Below are 16,624 nucleotides of genomic sequence, written 5' to 3'. Positions count from 1 at the left end.
ATGTTTCTGGGTCCTGTTCCTCTTCCCAAAGATGATGCCTTCCTTGGGCAGGCTCCCCTGAACTCTGACTCCACCTCTCTTTCCCCAGCAGACCCTATGAGAAAAAAAGAAAAGACTGTTGGTGTCAAGGCTCTGGTTGTACAGAAAGGACTAAAGTAAGATTTGTCCATATTTCGGAGGAAAAGTAGATTCCGAGTATATTTTCTTATCTTCCATCTTTTTTTTTTTTTTTTTTTTTAATGGTGAGGATTTCAGAGAGAACAGAATGGGCTTTCAAGTAGAGGTGATGGACATGGGCTAGAGCTGGGCCTGCTGCTCAGGTAACAAATACTGCAAGGTACTTAGGTAGCAACTGATCTCGTTCATTGGGTATTGGTCTTGAAATTGGAGACATTTGTAGGATTGATGTAATAGACCAGATTTAACAGGGATGAAGGATACAATTAGGATTAAAGACGTAGACTATGTAATGGAAGGGTTTGAACTTAACCACCTAGTGTTGAAGGTATTAGGTCTTAGGGTTACAGTTGGCTTAATAGAAGTTACCAGTATGAAATAACTGACTTATAGAAATACAGCTTTAAGCTACATTACTAGAAATACAGTATCTAGGCAGGGATTTGCAGTTCCTGTAATGGGCACCGCTCTATGGAAAGGAACAGAGATTGACCTCTGTTGGATGGACCTTGAGGAGTTCGGGCCAGATTGGTCGAGGAATTGGAACCTGTGTCCCCTCTGGGAGGGCTAGACGCTGGAAGAGGGGAGGGAATGTTTAACCCCCAAGGAAAGGCTTTCCACATGGGGAAGCTCTGATAACTTCAAAGATTTGAGGGACTTTGGTGCCTGACACTTAGCATTTCCTTGGTAAATGTCTGTTGGTGAGTCAAAGAAATAGGGGAAAACTTCCGGCTCAGTATAAATTAAAATTTTTAGATATTATTGTACAAAGCAAATTCATAATCTTCACCCAACTGGGACACAACAAAAAAACAATTTTTTCCCATCATCATACCTGGGGTGATGGACCATTTTATTCCACTGGCCAAAACTCTTATCTTTGAGTCTATTCCAGAAATCCTATTACAGTGACTACATGGTGCTCATTGTAATAACCTTCAGTTCAGTTCAGTTGCGTCCAACTCTTTGCAACCCCATGGACTGCAACACGCCAGGCTTCCCTGTCCATCACCAACTCCTAGAGCTTACTCAGACTCATATCTATCAAGTCAGTTATGCCATCCAACCATCTCATCCTCTATCGTCCCCTTCTCCTCCTGCCTTCAATCTTTCTCAGCATCAGGGTCTTTTCCAATGAGTCAGTTTTTCGCATCAGATGGCCACACTGTTGGAGTTTCAGCTTCAGCATCAGTCCTTCCAATGAATATACACGACTGATCTCCTTTAGGATGGACTGGTTGGATCTCCTTGCAGTCCAAGGGACTCTCAAGAGTCTTCTCCAACACTACAGTTCAAAAGCATCAATTCTTCAGCACTCAGCTTTCTTTATGGTCCAACTCTCACATCCATACACGACTACAGGAAAAACCATAGCTTTGACTAGACGGACCTTTGTTGGCAAGGTAATGTCTCTGCTTTTTAATATGCTGTCTAGGTTGGTCATGGCTTTTCTTCCAAGGAGCAAGAGCCTTAATTTCATGGCTGCATGTACTAACCTTGGGTCTACTCTAATTTCAGCTTCCCTGGTGGCTCAGTGGTAAAGAATCTGCTTGCCAGTGTAGGAGATGGGGGTTCATTCTTTGGGTCGGAAAGACCCCCTAGAGAAGGAATTGGCAACCCAGCCCGGTATTCTTGCCTGGGAAATTCCATGGACAGAGGAGTCGGACATGACTTAGTGACTAAAACAACAAACAACAGCTAGTCTAATTTATTAATATTTAAGACAGGCTCCACCCCCACCCCCCAGGTTCAACCAGTTCCCATTAAACTGGGAACGAAATCACTAATGATTTAATGAGGAGAGAAACTTCCAGTGAGATGATCTGGGCGAAAGCCATTGTGCATTGAGTTTGGGGAATGAGTGAGAGGTAAAGAAACAGAGACAGTGCTTTAGAGGTTGCTGAACAGTGTTGAGCTTGCATCGGCCACTCTGTGTGTCATCAGTCTTTGAGATATTTTTGTATTGCCTTGATTATTATTCACCAAGAAATTCTTCAGTCTAAAATAATGTCTTTTGTAGAACATGTTTGTATTTTAACTATTACTTTTAAAACGTTACTGGAAGATGTTTTTTTGGTTTTGTTTTTTAATGTTTGATACCATCAAGGTATTTAGAGAAAATAGTTTATTGGTCCTGCCCATCTCAGAATTTTCTTAAGAAAACTTTTATCTGAAAAAGCATCTTATTGAAGTTTTTCAGAAGTAGAGGCAATTAGAAGCTCAGACTGTAAGATGAGATTGGTATAAAATAATGGCAACAAGAGAAGGGGAAAAGAGTCAATCATTAGAGGAAGTAAATGCTTTTCAGTGGTAAATGAATGGAAATTAGAAAGTAGGATACCTAGTTTTTTCCACAGTGTCTTTATTCCCCTTTGAAGCAGAGATCAGGTTTAAGCCACAGACCTTTTCTCTGGAAAATGAGAAACTATGCCTTTATTTTGAGCAGCTCATCTTCAGAAATATTTGTACCACAAGCTGCAAGCCATTAAGATTCAGAAGAGAAAAGAGAGGACCTGAGAAGTAATTCAGACTTAATCCTAGTTTCCCTCTGCTCGGTTACCCCTGATGCTCTGGAATATGCCATGATCCCTGCAGGGATTCTGATGTTGGACTTCGGGATGCAGGTCGGGTTGGGCATCCTGCTTAACACCTGCATTGCTCTGCAGTTAGTGCTTAGAGTGTGGTAAAACAGGGTAAACACTCACTCAAGCCCTGCAACAGTTCACTCTTAACATGTACTGCAGGCAGGCTTTTTCTGACAGTGTCCTAGAGTTTTGAATGACTAATCTCCCAGGAGGGAGCACTGTGTTGGAAGGAGGATAGTCAAAAGGTGGTCCCATTTTATTATGACTTCATTACTTATGGTCCATTGTACCTCTGATGTGATGGTGGGAAAATGCCCTGAGAGCTTTGCAGGGAATCTTATACAGTATATAATATCTACCAGATTTCTTCCACTGTGCTATGAGTGATTCAGAGTTCATCCAACTGATGTTCAGATCTCAGCTCTATAGGCTCTTCTTACCATGTCTGATTCTATTTTAGGGAAATGAGTGACAAGCCTGGTTACTTTAAAGTGGAGGTTCTAGTCTTTTTATAGAAGGGTGGCCCTGTAGAAGCATAATTCCTTCTGGCCTAAAAGCTAGTTGGGAAGAATTTCCCCCAGCCTTCATCAGCTTCTTGTTTATTCTCATAATAAGAGGAGAGGAGACTGGAAATGCTGTGTGCTATGGAATCCTCCAGACACAGATAGAAAATGGATCATTAAATAATTCATCTGTATTCATCCATTTGTCAGTCATTTATACATTGGTCTTTATAAGTCATGCAAAATCCACTATATTAATAATACTGGGTTAGCCCAAAGTTAGTTCAGGTTTTTCTGTAAGATGTTATGGAAAAACCCAAATGAACTTTTGGGTCAACACAGTATTAAGCAATGACCTATTTATTTTCTTGAGAAATACATCTATTTATCTGTTCATCCTCTCACCTCTCTTCCTTCTTGGGAGGCACAGTACTGCCTCATGATTGGCTAAGGTTAGACCAGGGGTTTAAGCCTTGAAGTTACTTCAGGCTCCTGCTCTTTTTTCTTCCTGTTACTCATAGTACTCCCCAGTGTCCAGCGGGTGTAGATTGGGCCCCCTGATTTCTGATGATGTAGCTCTCTCATAAAGAAGCCAGTTTAGTGAACAGCCTGCTGACCCAGCATGGTTTCAGCAGTCAGAGCAATACTGCCCCCAGGGCTGGCGCTCGCATGGCTCTGGGGCTCAGGGACTCTGGCCTCAGAGTCCTCGGAATTCCCAGGCTCGGTGATTGATTGTGTATTGCTGCCACAGTGTGCTGCCAGGTAAATTTTCCTGGAAAGGGTGGAGTCTTTTGGTAGGATGAAGCGAGGGATTTGCCAGTCCAGAAGAACTTTCTCCACTGGGTGGAAGGGAAGCCAGAAGGGTCCAGCAGAGCTTCATAGTCATCTCACATGTTCCCATCCTTCCTGTTTGCCATTTTACAAGGGAGGGAAAACCTTAAATATTTAAATAGGAAAAATATCTACATTTTGAAATTTTTATTTTAAATGAATAGTTGAAAAAATACACATAAGGGCCACTTAATTTTTTTTTAAATAAAAGCAAAGAGATTTATAACATTTCTAATGTTTACACAGGATGCCAAGCAGTGTCTTTAAGTTCAGCTGGCTGTAGAAACCAAAACCACATTGATCTTGGGATTCTGTAAGCCTGGTTTCCCTTTAGGGGTATACTTTGTGCCAGGCCCTAAGAAAAAAAAGTGAAAGATGGGTTCCTGCCATTGAGGGTCTTCTGACCTAGTGGGGAGAATGATCAACAAATGGAGAATCTCAATATAAACAGTATTTTCAGTCGCACAGAGATGGACAACATGGTCCAGGAGCGCACATGAAGGGGGCTGAGCATACCTGCTCCAGGGACTTTGGGTAAAGTTTCTTTAAGAATGTGGATGGAGAGAAAGAGCTGCTGGGCTGAGAGCCTTGAACCTTGCCCCAGGGGTTTTGCCTGGGGTCTGTGTGCACCCTTAGGCCTGCTAGGCAGCCCTTCAGGGGGCTCCACTGTTGATTTCGGGGAGTGAATGGTGCTTACTTCCTTCTCTTCCTTAGTTAACGGAATGTCATTCCACGGTACCGCAGTGTTTGAATCCTTGTCACCATCACTCTCCACCCTTAGCTATCTCCAGTAAACTGAAGATGCTGGGGGATCTGGAAACACCATGTCCCTCAGAGTAGGATGAAAGGAGCATTGTCTTATTGGAACCTATCTCATGGACACTTTCTTGAAAAAATAAGCTTCAGAAAAATTCACTGGATTTCAAAGGCTATTTCCCCATCTCTCTCTTTCAGTGCCCGAAGTGACGAAACCAAGTTTAAGCCAACCAACGGCCGCCAGCCCAATTGGCAGCTCTCCATCGCCACCAGTCAATGGTGGCAACAATGCCAAAAGGGTGGCAGTGCCGAACGGACAGCCGCCCAGCGCCGCCCGCTACATGCCTCGGGAGGTGCCGCCCCGGTTCCGTTGCCAGCAGGACCACAAAGTGTTACTGAAACGTGGGCAGCCCCCTCCACCGTCCTGCATGCTCCTCGGGGGCGGGGCGGGGCCTCCTCCCTCCACGGCGCCTGGAGCAAACCCCAACAACGCACAAGTGACAGGAGCGCTGCTGCAGAGCGAGGGTGGGACCGCACCAGGTGAGCGCGCCTCGGGCGAGGGGGACCGGGGCGGGGTTGCAGGGAGCCAGCGCATCACTATGTGTTGCCTGTCTGAAGTCCACAAGAACCGTTGATTATATAGACTGAGTTAGTTAGTGTTAGTCACTCAGTTGTGTCCGACTCTTTGTGATCCCATGTGACCTGTCAGGCTCCTCTGTCCATGGGATTCTCCAGGCAAGAATACTGGAGTGGGTAACGATTCTTGTAGACTCTTGGGGTTATTCGGAAGATGGAGCAGGAACCCAGTGTGCGATGTGTACCAGCATTTCTCTCCTGAAACTGGGTTTCAGTGTCTGGCGAGTGTCTTCTTGGCCTGCTGCTCTTTTTTTTTTTTGAAGCTCAATTTTATTTTATTTTTTTTATTAGTTGGAGGCTAATTACTTCACAACATTTCAGTGGGTTTTGTCATACATTGATATGAACCAGCCATAGAGTTACACGCATTCCCCATCCCGATCCCCCCTCCCACCTCCCTCTCCACCCGAATCCTCTGGGTCTTCCTAGCGCACCAGGCCCGAGCACTTGTCTCATGCATCCCACCTGGGCTGGTGATCTGTTTCACCATAGATATTATACATGCTGTTCTTTCGAAACATCCCACCCTCACCTTCTCCCACAGAGTTCAAAAGTCTGTTCTGTACTTCTGTGTCTCTTTTTCTGTTTTGCATATAGGGTTATCGTTACCATCTTTCTAAATTCCATATATATGTGTTAGTATGCTGTAATGTTCTTTATCTTTCTGGCTTACTTCACTCTGTATAATGGGCTCCAGTTTCATCCATCTCATTAGAACTGATTCAAATGAATTCTTTTTAACGGCTGAGTAATATTCCATGGTGTATATGTACCACAGCTTCCTTATCCATTCATCTGCTGATGGGCATCTAGGTTGCTTCCATGTCCTGGCTATTATAAACAGTGCTGCGATGAACATTGGGGTGCACGTGTCTCTTTCAGATCTGGTTTCCTCAGTGTGTATGCCCAGAAGTGGGATTGTTGGGTCATATGGCAGTTCTATTTCCAATTTTTTGAGAAATCTCCACACTGTTTTCCATAGTGGCTGTACTAGTTTGCATTCCCACCAACAGTGTAAGAGGGTTCCCTTTTCTCCACACCCTCTCCAGCATTTATTGCTTGTAGACTTTTGGATAGCAGCCATCCTGACTGGCGCGTAATGGTACCTCATTGTGGTTTTGATTTGCATTTCTCTGATAATGAGTGATGTTGAGCATCTTTTCATGTGTTTGTTAGCCATCTGTATGTCTTCTTTGGAGAAATGTCTGTTTAGTTCTTTGGCCCATTTTTTGATTGGGTCATTTATTTTTCTGGAATTGAGCTGCAGGAGTTGCTTGTATATTTTTGAGATTAATCCTTTGTCTGTTTCTTCATTTGCTATTATTTTCTCCCAATCTGAGGGCTGTCTTTTGACCTTGCTTATAGTTTCCTTTGTTGTGCAAAAGCTTTTAAGTTTCATTAGGTCCCATTTGTTTATTTTTGCTTTTATTTCCAATATTCAGGGAGGTGGGTCATAGAGGATCTTGCTGTGATTTATGTCGGAGAGTGTTTTGCCTATGTTCTCCTCTAGGAGTTTTATAGTTTCTGGTCTTACATTTAGATCTTTAATCCATTTTGAGTTTATTTTTGTGTATGGTGTTAGAAAGTGTTCTAGTTTCATTTCTTTTACAAGTGGTTGACCAGTTTTCCCAGCACCACTTGTTAAAGAGGTTGTCTTTTTTCCATTGTATATCCTTGCCTCCTTTGTCGAAGATAAGGTGTCCATAGGTTCGTGGATTTATCTCTGGGCTTTCTATTCTGTTCCATTGATCTATATTTCTGTCTTTGTGCCAGTACCACACTGTCTTGATGACTGTGGCTTTGTAGTAGAGTCTGAAGTCAGGCAGGTTGATTCCTCCAGTTCCATTCTTCTTTCTCAAGATTACTTTGGCTATTCGAGGTTTTTTGTCCACATTCTTCGTTGCCTTTTTTCCCTCCTCAGACAAGAGCATTACAATTCAAGCCCCCATTGCCCCAGGTGCCTCTTCAGGTGTGTACTCGGGGCGACTGGAAGCGAGGCTAGTGCAGAGGCTGGTTCTGAATCTCAAGACGTGCATGTTTATGTTCCTGGAACTCTGGGAACAGAGAGAGAATGGTCTCTTAGATTATAATGCAGAATTTTGGGAGAATTCCACATAATACCATCCTATTAGTAGATTTGTAAGATCAATGTTTCTTTATAGAGAGCCCTGGATTTTGAGCTCTGTTAAAAATTGTATGTATGTATAAGAAATCTTTACCTGAAGGGCTCTGCTGGAAGTTTTGAGAGTTTTTAATAGATGAATGCTAAACAGCCAGCAGCCAAGAACTTCCAAATATCATCCCCCATTTTTTAAAAACTTATCAAAAGATTTCCACTTAATCTTCAAATGTTTTTTTGAGATCATACTCAAATTCAGAGCTTGAAGACCATCAAGTGTTGGCAAGGACAATGAATTGGTGGTTGTTAATGGTAGGATGCTTTATTCTAGTTCTGATTTGAACATAGAATTGACTAGAGATTTTTTTTTTTTTTTTACCATCTTATGTGCAAAGTAAAGATGGAGAGAAAGCTGGCAATGACATAGGCCTTCATACAGAGACAAGTCCTATTCATGAGGCTTCCTTTGGTAGCTGTCAGGATAGGCCCAACCCAGACAGAGAAAGGCTTCCTGGCCCCTTGTCACCAGCTGCAAAGGGAAAGTGTGAGGGGGTGTTTGTGTCGGGCACTTTAGCTGCTGAGTCTCGCCAGGCCTGGACGTAGACATGGGTCTAGCATGAGTCACTCTCCTGTTTACATTCTTGAAACCAAGGAGGCCCCTGATCTCAAGAGTTTGAGATTCTCTGCTTCCTTACTTTTATATGGCACTATGTAATATTTTTTTTGAACTTCATATTGATTTAAAGCTGTTTGGTTAAAAAGAACTGAAATAAGTTTAGAGGAAATTATTGGTCTTAAAAACAGGTCATTCCCCCTCCCTCCCGTGCCAATCAAATATGCTCTGAGCCAGACTCTTTTTATCAAGTTCCTTGGGCATACAAACTGATTCATGCTTGTCTGCCCTGGCATCTAGCTGGGTGGGCATTCATCATTCAGCAGCTGCTTACTGAGCAGCAGTGCCCTGGCTGCCACATGGAATTTAAACGTTAGCAAGATACGTCTCTGCCTGGAAGGCATTCATGTGAGTGAAGGAAGAGGTGAATGCAGTACACAGAGCAAACAGCTCCAGACAGAGAAAGGCTGTTTTCAGGTGGCGAGCTCAAAAAAACTTCATGGAAGAAGTGGCACTTGAACTAGGCCCAGAAAGATGGATAGATTTCAGTGTGTGAATTCCGAAGGAAAAAACAATAGGTGCCCATGAGGAATGCAGCCAGGGTGGGATGGCACAGTTTGTAGAGTGTGGGCATCGTCAGAGAAAGCAGGGGAAGGGGAAAATGGAAAAGTCAGTGGGTCCCAGGTTGTGGAGCATCTTAATCAGACCTCAGGCCCAAGAGTTTAGCTTTATTCTTATGCACTACGAAACTCTCCACTCCTTTCCATAGAGCAGTGATACAATCAGAGGTGTGCTTTATTAATACTGGGGGTGTTTAGAGTGGGTTGTAGCTGTAAAGCCAGGATGGGCTATTAACTGCATTGTCTCAAGATATGGGAAGTCCCTTCTCTGTCCCTGGAAGTAGCATGAGGATAGCCTTGAGAGGTGCTATGGGGGTAGGATTTAGCAAATACACCAACCAGGCAAAACAGAAGAGACTAAGACGGGTATGATGCAGTTAAGCAAGGCAGGCAGTGGGTAGAGAACTAGTTTGTGGGGAAGTGATGAGCTCGCTTTGGGGGTGGTTTGAGCTCGAGGGTTGAGAGATGATGCCTGTGCCGCTGTGATTAATGAGACCATCTCTTTCTCAGAGTCAACCCTTGGAGGTGCTGCTGCTTCAAATTATGCAAATTCCACTTGGGGCCCGGGAGCCTCCTCCAACAGCGGCGCCTCCCCCAACCCCATTCACAGCTGGGACAAGGTGATTGTAGACGGGTCTGACATGGAAGAGTGGCCTTGCATTGCCAGCAAAGACACTGAGTCTTCTTCCGAAAACACCACCGATAACAACAGTGCCTCGAACCCTGGCTCTGAGAAGAGCACTCTGCCAGGAAGCACCACTAGTAACAAAGGAAAAGGGAGCCAGTGCCAGTCTGCAAGTTCCGGGAACGAATGTAATCTTGGGGTCTGGAAATCTGACCCTAAGGCTAAATCTGTTCAATCTTCCAACTCTACTACAGAGAGCAACAATGGACTAGGAAACTGGAGGAATGTGAGTGGTCAGGAGAGAATTGGACCTGGCTCTGGCTTCAGCAACTTTAACCCAAATAGCAACCCATCTGCCTGGCCAGCGCTGGTCCAAGAAGGAAATTCTAGGAAAGGGGCATTGGAAACGGAGACTAGTAATTCCAGTGCGCAGGTTAGCACAGTAGGTCAGGCATCCAGGGAACAGCAGTCAAAGATGGAAAATGCGGGTGTTAATTTTGTTGTCTCTGGCAGAGAGCAGGCTCAAATTCATAACACTGATGGACCAAAAAATGGAAACACTAACTCCTTTAACTCAAGTTCACCAAACCCCATGGAGAATAAGGGAATGCCCTTTGGAATGGGCTTGGGGAACGCCTCCAGGAGCACTGATGCCCCTTCACAAAGCACTGGAGATCGAAAGACTGGGAGTGTTGGATCTTGGGGTGCAGCTAGGGGGCCTTCTGGAACTGACACAGCCTCTGGACAAAGCAATTCTGGAAACAATGGGAACAATGGAAAGGAGAGAGAGGACTCCTGGAAAGGAGCTCCTGTTCAGAAATCAACCGGGTCAAAAAGTGACTCTTGGGACAACAATAACAGGTCTACGGGTGGGTCCTGGAACTTTGGCCCTCAGGACTCTAATGACAGCAAGTGGGGTGAAGGGAACAAAATGACATCCGGGGTCTCTCAGGGAGAATGGAAACAGCCGACTGGGTCTGATGAGTTGAAAATTGGAGAATGGAGTGGTCCAAACCAACCAAATTCTAGCACTGGAGCATGGGACAATCAGAAGGGCCACCCCCTCCCTGAAAACCAAGGCAGTGCCCAGGCTCCCTGTTGGGGAAGATCTTCCAGCTCCACAGGAAGTGAAGTTGGAGGTCAGAGCACTGGAAGCAACCACAAAGCAGGAAGCAGCGACAGTCACAGTTCTGGCCGCCGGTCGTACCGGCCCACACATCCCGACTGTCAGGCTGTCTTGCAGACTCTTTTGAGCCGAACTGATTTGGACCCCAGGGTGCTCTCAAACACCGGCTGGGGCCAAACTCAAATTAAGCAGGACACAGTGTGGGACATTGAAGAGGTGCCAAGGCCCGAGGGGAAATCTGACAAAGGAACTGAGGGGTGGGAGAGCGCTGCCACACAGACCAAGAACTCAGGGGGCTGGGGAGACGCACCCAGCCAAAGCAATCAAATGAAGTCTGGATGGGGAGAGCTCTCAGCCTCTACAGAGTGGAAAGACCCCAAGAACGCAGGAGGCTGGAATGACTATAAGAACAACAACTCTTCCAACTGGGGAGGAGGACGCCCGGACGAGAAGACATCTTCCTCTTGGAATGAGAACTCCAACAAGGATCAGGGGTGGGGAGGTGGACGCCAGCCCAACCAAGGATGGACTTCTGGAAAGAATGGTTGGGGAGAGGAGGTCGATCAGGCGAAAACCAGCAATTGGGAAAATGCTGCGAATAAACCTGTGTCCGGGTGGGGCGAAGGTGGGCAGAGTGAAATCGGGACTTGGGGGAGCGGTGGGAACACAAGCCTGGCTTCCAAAGGCGGGTGGGAAGATTGCAAAAGGTCTCCGGCGTGGACGGAGACAAGTAGACCGCCCAGTTCCTGGAACAAACAGCACCAACAGCAGCAGCCGCCGCAGCAGCTACCGCCACCACAACCCGAGGCCTCTGGCTCCTGGGGAGGCCCAGCCCCACCACCTCCAGGCAATGGACGACCTTCCAATTCCAACTGGAGCAGCGGGCCGCAGCCAGTAACCCCCAAGGATGAGGAACCCAGCGGTTGGGAAGAGCCATCCCCGCAGTCGATCAGTCGGAAGATGGACATTGATGATGGCACTTCCGCGTGGGGAGACCCCAACAGTTATAACTACAAGAATGTGAATCTGTGGGATAAGAATTCCCAAGGGGGCCCAGCACCTCGAGAAGCAAACCTGCCTACCCCGATGACCGGCAAATCAGCATCAGGTAGGTGATGGCTTTTTCTTACAGGTTTTGGTGAAGAAAAACAATCCTAAACCAAGGCATTTTTATTAAGAGGTATTTATTGAACTTAGCTTCGTTCTGAGACTCTTTCCTGCTTTAACTGTAGGCTGTTGTCAACAAAAGCTCTCTTTATATCAAACGTTGGTGAGGATAGATGCTGGTGGTACATGGTAATGCTCTTTCTTGGTAAAAGGGGAAGGTGGCATCCCTGGGTTAGTCTCACCCCTATTTTATTTTTTATTTTTTTGCTAATTGTATCGGTCTGCAGAATCTGAAAGATTTAGATCTTGCCAAACAAACTCTGCTCTAGATTTAAAAATAAAGAATTAAAATAGGAGCAGAAATAGACCTAATTTCTACATTCCTGTTCTGCCTGTGGACACGTCCTCTGTGTTGCTGTTTCCCAGCAATGGGAAGCCGTCTGTGTTTGTTCTTGCAGAGGCCATCAGAAAACACTAGAGCCAAGCTGGGATCTGGAAGGTTTCCATCACTTTCCAGGTGATTTTTAACAGTTAACCTCTGGAAGTGGCATATTTCGTTATGGAGATTGTTGTTGTTCAGTCGCTAAGTTGTGTCTGACTCTTTGCGACCCCGTGGACTGCAGCACGCCAGGCTTCCCTGTCTTTCACTCTCTCCCGAAGTTTGCTCAGATTCATGTCCATGAGTCATTGATGCTCTATGAGTCATTGATGATCCAACCATTTCATCCTCTGTCGCCCCCTTCTCCTTTTGCCCTCAGTCTTTCCCGCATCAGGGTCTTTTCCACCGAGTCAGCTCTTCGAATCAGGTGGCCAAAGTATTCCATCACTTTCCAGATGATTTTTAACAGTTAACCTCTGGAAGTGGAGCAGTTCGTCATGTGGAGATTATCTCATGATAATCAGTTGTCCAGAATTAAACTTTCTTCCCTCCTTCTTTGGATAAGAAACATCATGCCTCATAAATTAAAAATAGTGCTGATAAAAACTTATAAAGGGAGGCAGTTTTAAAATGTAGTGCTGGTGATGGTTCTTAGTTTAGCATTGGCAACTTGAATGCCCTTGTGTAAATCAACGAATTGAAGGGATGCACCCTTAATTTGTTTGGATTATTTGAGTTAAAATTAATCATAATAATTTCCCACTCTCCAAAGGAAGTCTAAGTTCAGTGAATCCAGTTATGAAATGATTACTTTTAACTAGTTGTTATTTTTTTAATATTGAAAAGAAGACAAAAGAAGGAAATGAAGATTTGCTTATTAATTCCCTATCTAGAACATGTGAAAAATTTTCTTCATGTAGTAAAAACCTTCAAACTATATAGAAAAGCAAAAGGTAAAAAATAAAAGAATCTTAACCCTTAGAGTCTCTACTTGCAGGTTTTAGAACTTTGTGTGCCAGTCAGAGATTTTGTTCATACCTGTAGCAAAATATATCCTTTAAACATTTTACACAGGGAATTGTACTATATACACTGTTCTTCACCATGCTTTTCTCATTATTCTTCAAAACTTTTCATGTCAACAAATACATTTCTGTCTTTCAGTTGCTTCGCATATAGTATTCACTTGATGGGCAACTCACGATTGGTCTGACTGGTCCCTTTTTCACAGATATTTAGGTTGTTTCCAAAGGTTTTCTGACAGTGATGCCATGAGCATTGTTGTACATGTAATTTCATCTACTTTTACAAGTACATGTATGGTATAATTTCCTGGCAGTGGAATCACTCTACCAAAAGTAAAAGTGACAGTGCCAGGTGTCCTCCATGTAGGTGGTATCCACATTTCTATTTCCTCCCATAGAATTCAGGAGGTCCTGTTCCTCCTCCCTTCACCCCCACTGGATACTACAGTGTTCATAAATCATTCTTTGAGATGCGTGTCCTTTCTTTACAGTCTGGAGCAAAAGCACACCATCTGCTCCAGATAATGGTACTTCAGCTTGGGGTGAGCCAAACGAAAGCAGTCCTGGGTGGGGCGAGATGGATGACACTGGAGCGTCGACAACAGGCTGGGGGACTGCACCCTCCAATGCTCCAAATGCCATGAAACCTAGTAAGTATACGGCACTCTTTTTGAGGGAGTCTATTAATTTGGAGAGTCACACATTTTGGGGAGGGCTGCTATTACATTATCAGTTCAACGAGGTTCAGGACCTTGGATCTTTAGTGAATGGTTAGTAGCAAATGATGGGGACTTGGCTTGGCATATGTAAAAATGCTTACAGTGAACTGAAAGTCATAAGTTAGTATTATTGATTTCATTTTTAAAACATATTTACTTACTCAGCTATGCTGGGTCTTAGTTGTGGCACGAATGCTCTTCCTTGTGGCAAGTGGGATCTTAGTTCCCCAACCAGGGATCAAACCAGGGCTGCCTGTATTGGGAGCATGAGGTCTTAGCCACTGGACCACCAGGGAAATCCCTCATTTTAACTTAAGTTTAATGTCTGGCCAGAACTGAAATTTTGATGTGCCTTTTTTCCCATAGTAAGTTAAATATTGCTCACTGTATCTATTTTGCATTTCTACGCTCATGTTGGTATAAGTTAAAAAAAATAATTCCTGGCATTTAACATGGAACAAGGTCTCTGCTGCCCAGTGACTTCATCCTTCTGCTCCTTTCTTGCCCCTTTGTCTCTCTTTTCATACTCCCACCCACACAGGGACATTTAAGGTTTCTTGAACCCAACAAAGATTTCTTCATTTGAATTTTTTAAACAAAGCACGTCACACTTATTCATAATCACTGATAATCTAAGCTATCCTTGATCCAGCTGGCAGTGTGTACTCACAGTAATTTGCAAAACTTCGTAAACGGATGCTGCAGAATGTCCCATTGGATGATCCTCAATTTAAAACTTTAATTTCAAGTGCTTGTTTTCACTTTTTTGTAGTTTTCTTAAGAAGTATTCCAACGTCTCTTTTCTACCATATTGCAGAGTTAAGGGATTGTCTTTTGATTAAAAAATGTGGTCAGACTGAATTCTCCGAATTGGAACAAGAATAAATTCCATTGTCAAGTTTATTTTATGATATTTATGATTCTAACCATACCACAGGATGGAGTATCATCTTAGCTCTCTGTATTCTGGAAACACTCTTGTGCCTGTGTAACTTGACTGCATTTTGAAAACGGCAAATCTCCTTCACTTCATAGAAATAGCTTGATAAGGAATTTGATCTTGTCTTGACTTTCATTGTAAAATGGGTTCTATCATCATGGGAGAGACCATTCTGTAGACTTGGAATAGATCCAGAACACTGTTGAAGGGCATAAACCAGACCCTTGGCACAAGGAGGCATTTTAGCAGTACTTTGAAGATTTTTATGTGTCTTTCCCAACTTCGGGATCATCTTTCTTCCATCACAGAAATCACTTTTCTCCAGATTTTAAAAAAGGCTTCTACTCACTGGGATCATCTATGTCCATAGCTAAAGTTACCTTTAGCTATGTAGTTACCTTTCCCCCTTCTCTGGGTAATTTGAACATGTAATAGTCAGGGGAGGGGGCTAGATAGTCACAGCCTAGTAATTAGTGCTCATGGTGATGTAACCTGTGATCTTGTCTAGACTGTAGATGCCTTAAATCTGGTGTGGGCTCCAATACTGAAGTCATGGAGCTCTATTTTTTTAATCTCTCTACAGGAAATCATTTGTTAAAAGTGCAGCTCCTTTCTCTCGAAGAAGGGTTACATGGATGTCTTTTCTTTAAAAGGGTCAATATGTCACTTATGTTGGGTTTTTAATTCCTGTTGCTTGTCAGAGGATGTATAAAGCCTCTGCTTATGTAATAGTGGGTAACCTCCTATGCAGGAGAAATGGTCCTGGTTATCCAGAAGCGGGGAGAACAGCCCCCAGGCCCTGCTTCTTGCTGCTCAGTCACAGAGCCCCTGCAAAGGGGGGCGCTTAGTGAACCCCATAGAAGGTTCATCCCAAGGTTCACTTGGGCGTTGCTGGGAGATGATGCCACCGTCTGAGGAAACTGACTACCTAGCTCTCTGCGTACTTGATTGGTGCCTGGATGGCATCATAGGCCTGGTCCCAGAGCCTGGCAGCAGAAAGGCCTGGAAAAGCCACTTTTCTGGCTCTAGACTCTTCATGTGAAGCAATCTGAATCAAATAACTCCCTCCATAAATGTCTTGTCATTTTGTGAATTGGAGGTGTGGATGGAGCTTCTGGACTGCCCAGATTCTGGCAAAGAGTCTGCCTGCAGTGTGGAAGACCTAGGTTCAATCCCTGGGTCGGAAAGATCCCTTGGAGAAGGGAATGGCTACCCACTCCAGTAATCTTGCCTGGAGAATCTCATGGAGAGTGGAGCCCAGCCTGTTACAGTCTATAGGGTCGCGAAGAGTCAGACATGGACTGAGCGACTAATGCTTTCATACCTTTTCATGGAGCTGCTAGGTGGGATAGTGTATTTCCTTTCTTCTATCATCACCAGAAAGTGTACCCATACAGAATTTTCAGAAAGAGATTAAGGATTTATCCCAGTCTCCAAATTCAAGATCTTTGTTTAAGGGGAAATGTTGGTGGAATTGACCGGAGCCTGATGATGACCTACTTCCTTGAACAGTTGAGCACTGGTTTCCCTGTCTTTGTTCTCCCTTCCACGTTCTGTCTCCTACATTTCCTCCTCCTGTCTTTTATTTTAATTATTTATTAAATATTTATTTATTTATTTAGCTTGACCAGGTCTTAGTTACAGAATGTGAACTCTTATTTGTGGCATGTGGGATATAATTCCCCAATCAGGGATCAAACCTGAGCCCCCTCCATTGGAATCATGGAGTCTAGCCACTGGACCACCAAGGAAGTCACTCCTCTGCCCATCTTTAAAAGCCATTGCTTATACATTGTCTTTGTCTAGGATCTTTTTAGTATCCAGTACCTTTCAAGTGTGTAAATCTAGTAACTTTCAAATTTT

General features: G+C 44.1%; 1 protein-coding gene across 10 annotated transcripts in view; it reads left to right on the top strand.

The window, feature by feature from the left end:
• The window catches only part of TNRC6B (trinucleotide repeat containing adaptor 6B), a 254,595-nt gene that overhangs the window by 183,621 nt on the left and 54,350 nt on the right, over positions 1-16,624 (top strand). For 7 of the 10 annotated variants that reach the window (XM_043440505.1, XM_043440496.1, XM_043440502.1 and 4 more), the window contains 3 exons: positions 5,051-5,392; positions 9,351-11,699; positions 13,594-13,752. In XM_043440505.1, the coding sequence (XP_043296440.1) occupies positions 5,051-5,392; positions 9,351-11,699; positions 13,594-13,752 (2,850 nt within the window). The remainder of the gene's footprint in view (positions 1-5,050; positions 5,393-9,350; positions 11,700-13,593; positions 13,753-16,624) is intronic. The other 3 variants (XM_043440504.1, XM_043440506.1, XM_043440500.1) reach the window with 2 other exon arrangements.

The sequence above is a fragment of the Cervus canadensis genome, chromosome 21 (genome assembly GCF_019320065.1).
Source record: "Cervus canadensis isolate Bull #8, Minnesota chromosome 21, ASM1932006v1, whole genome shotgun sequence".
NCBI lineage: Eukaryota > Metazoa > Chordata > Mammalia > Artiodactyla > Cervidae > Cervus > Cervus canadensis.
Note: the sequence above shows the minus strand (reverse complement) of the source record. Positions and strands in the feature narration are given on the sequence as shown.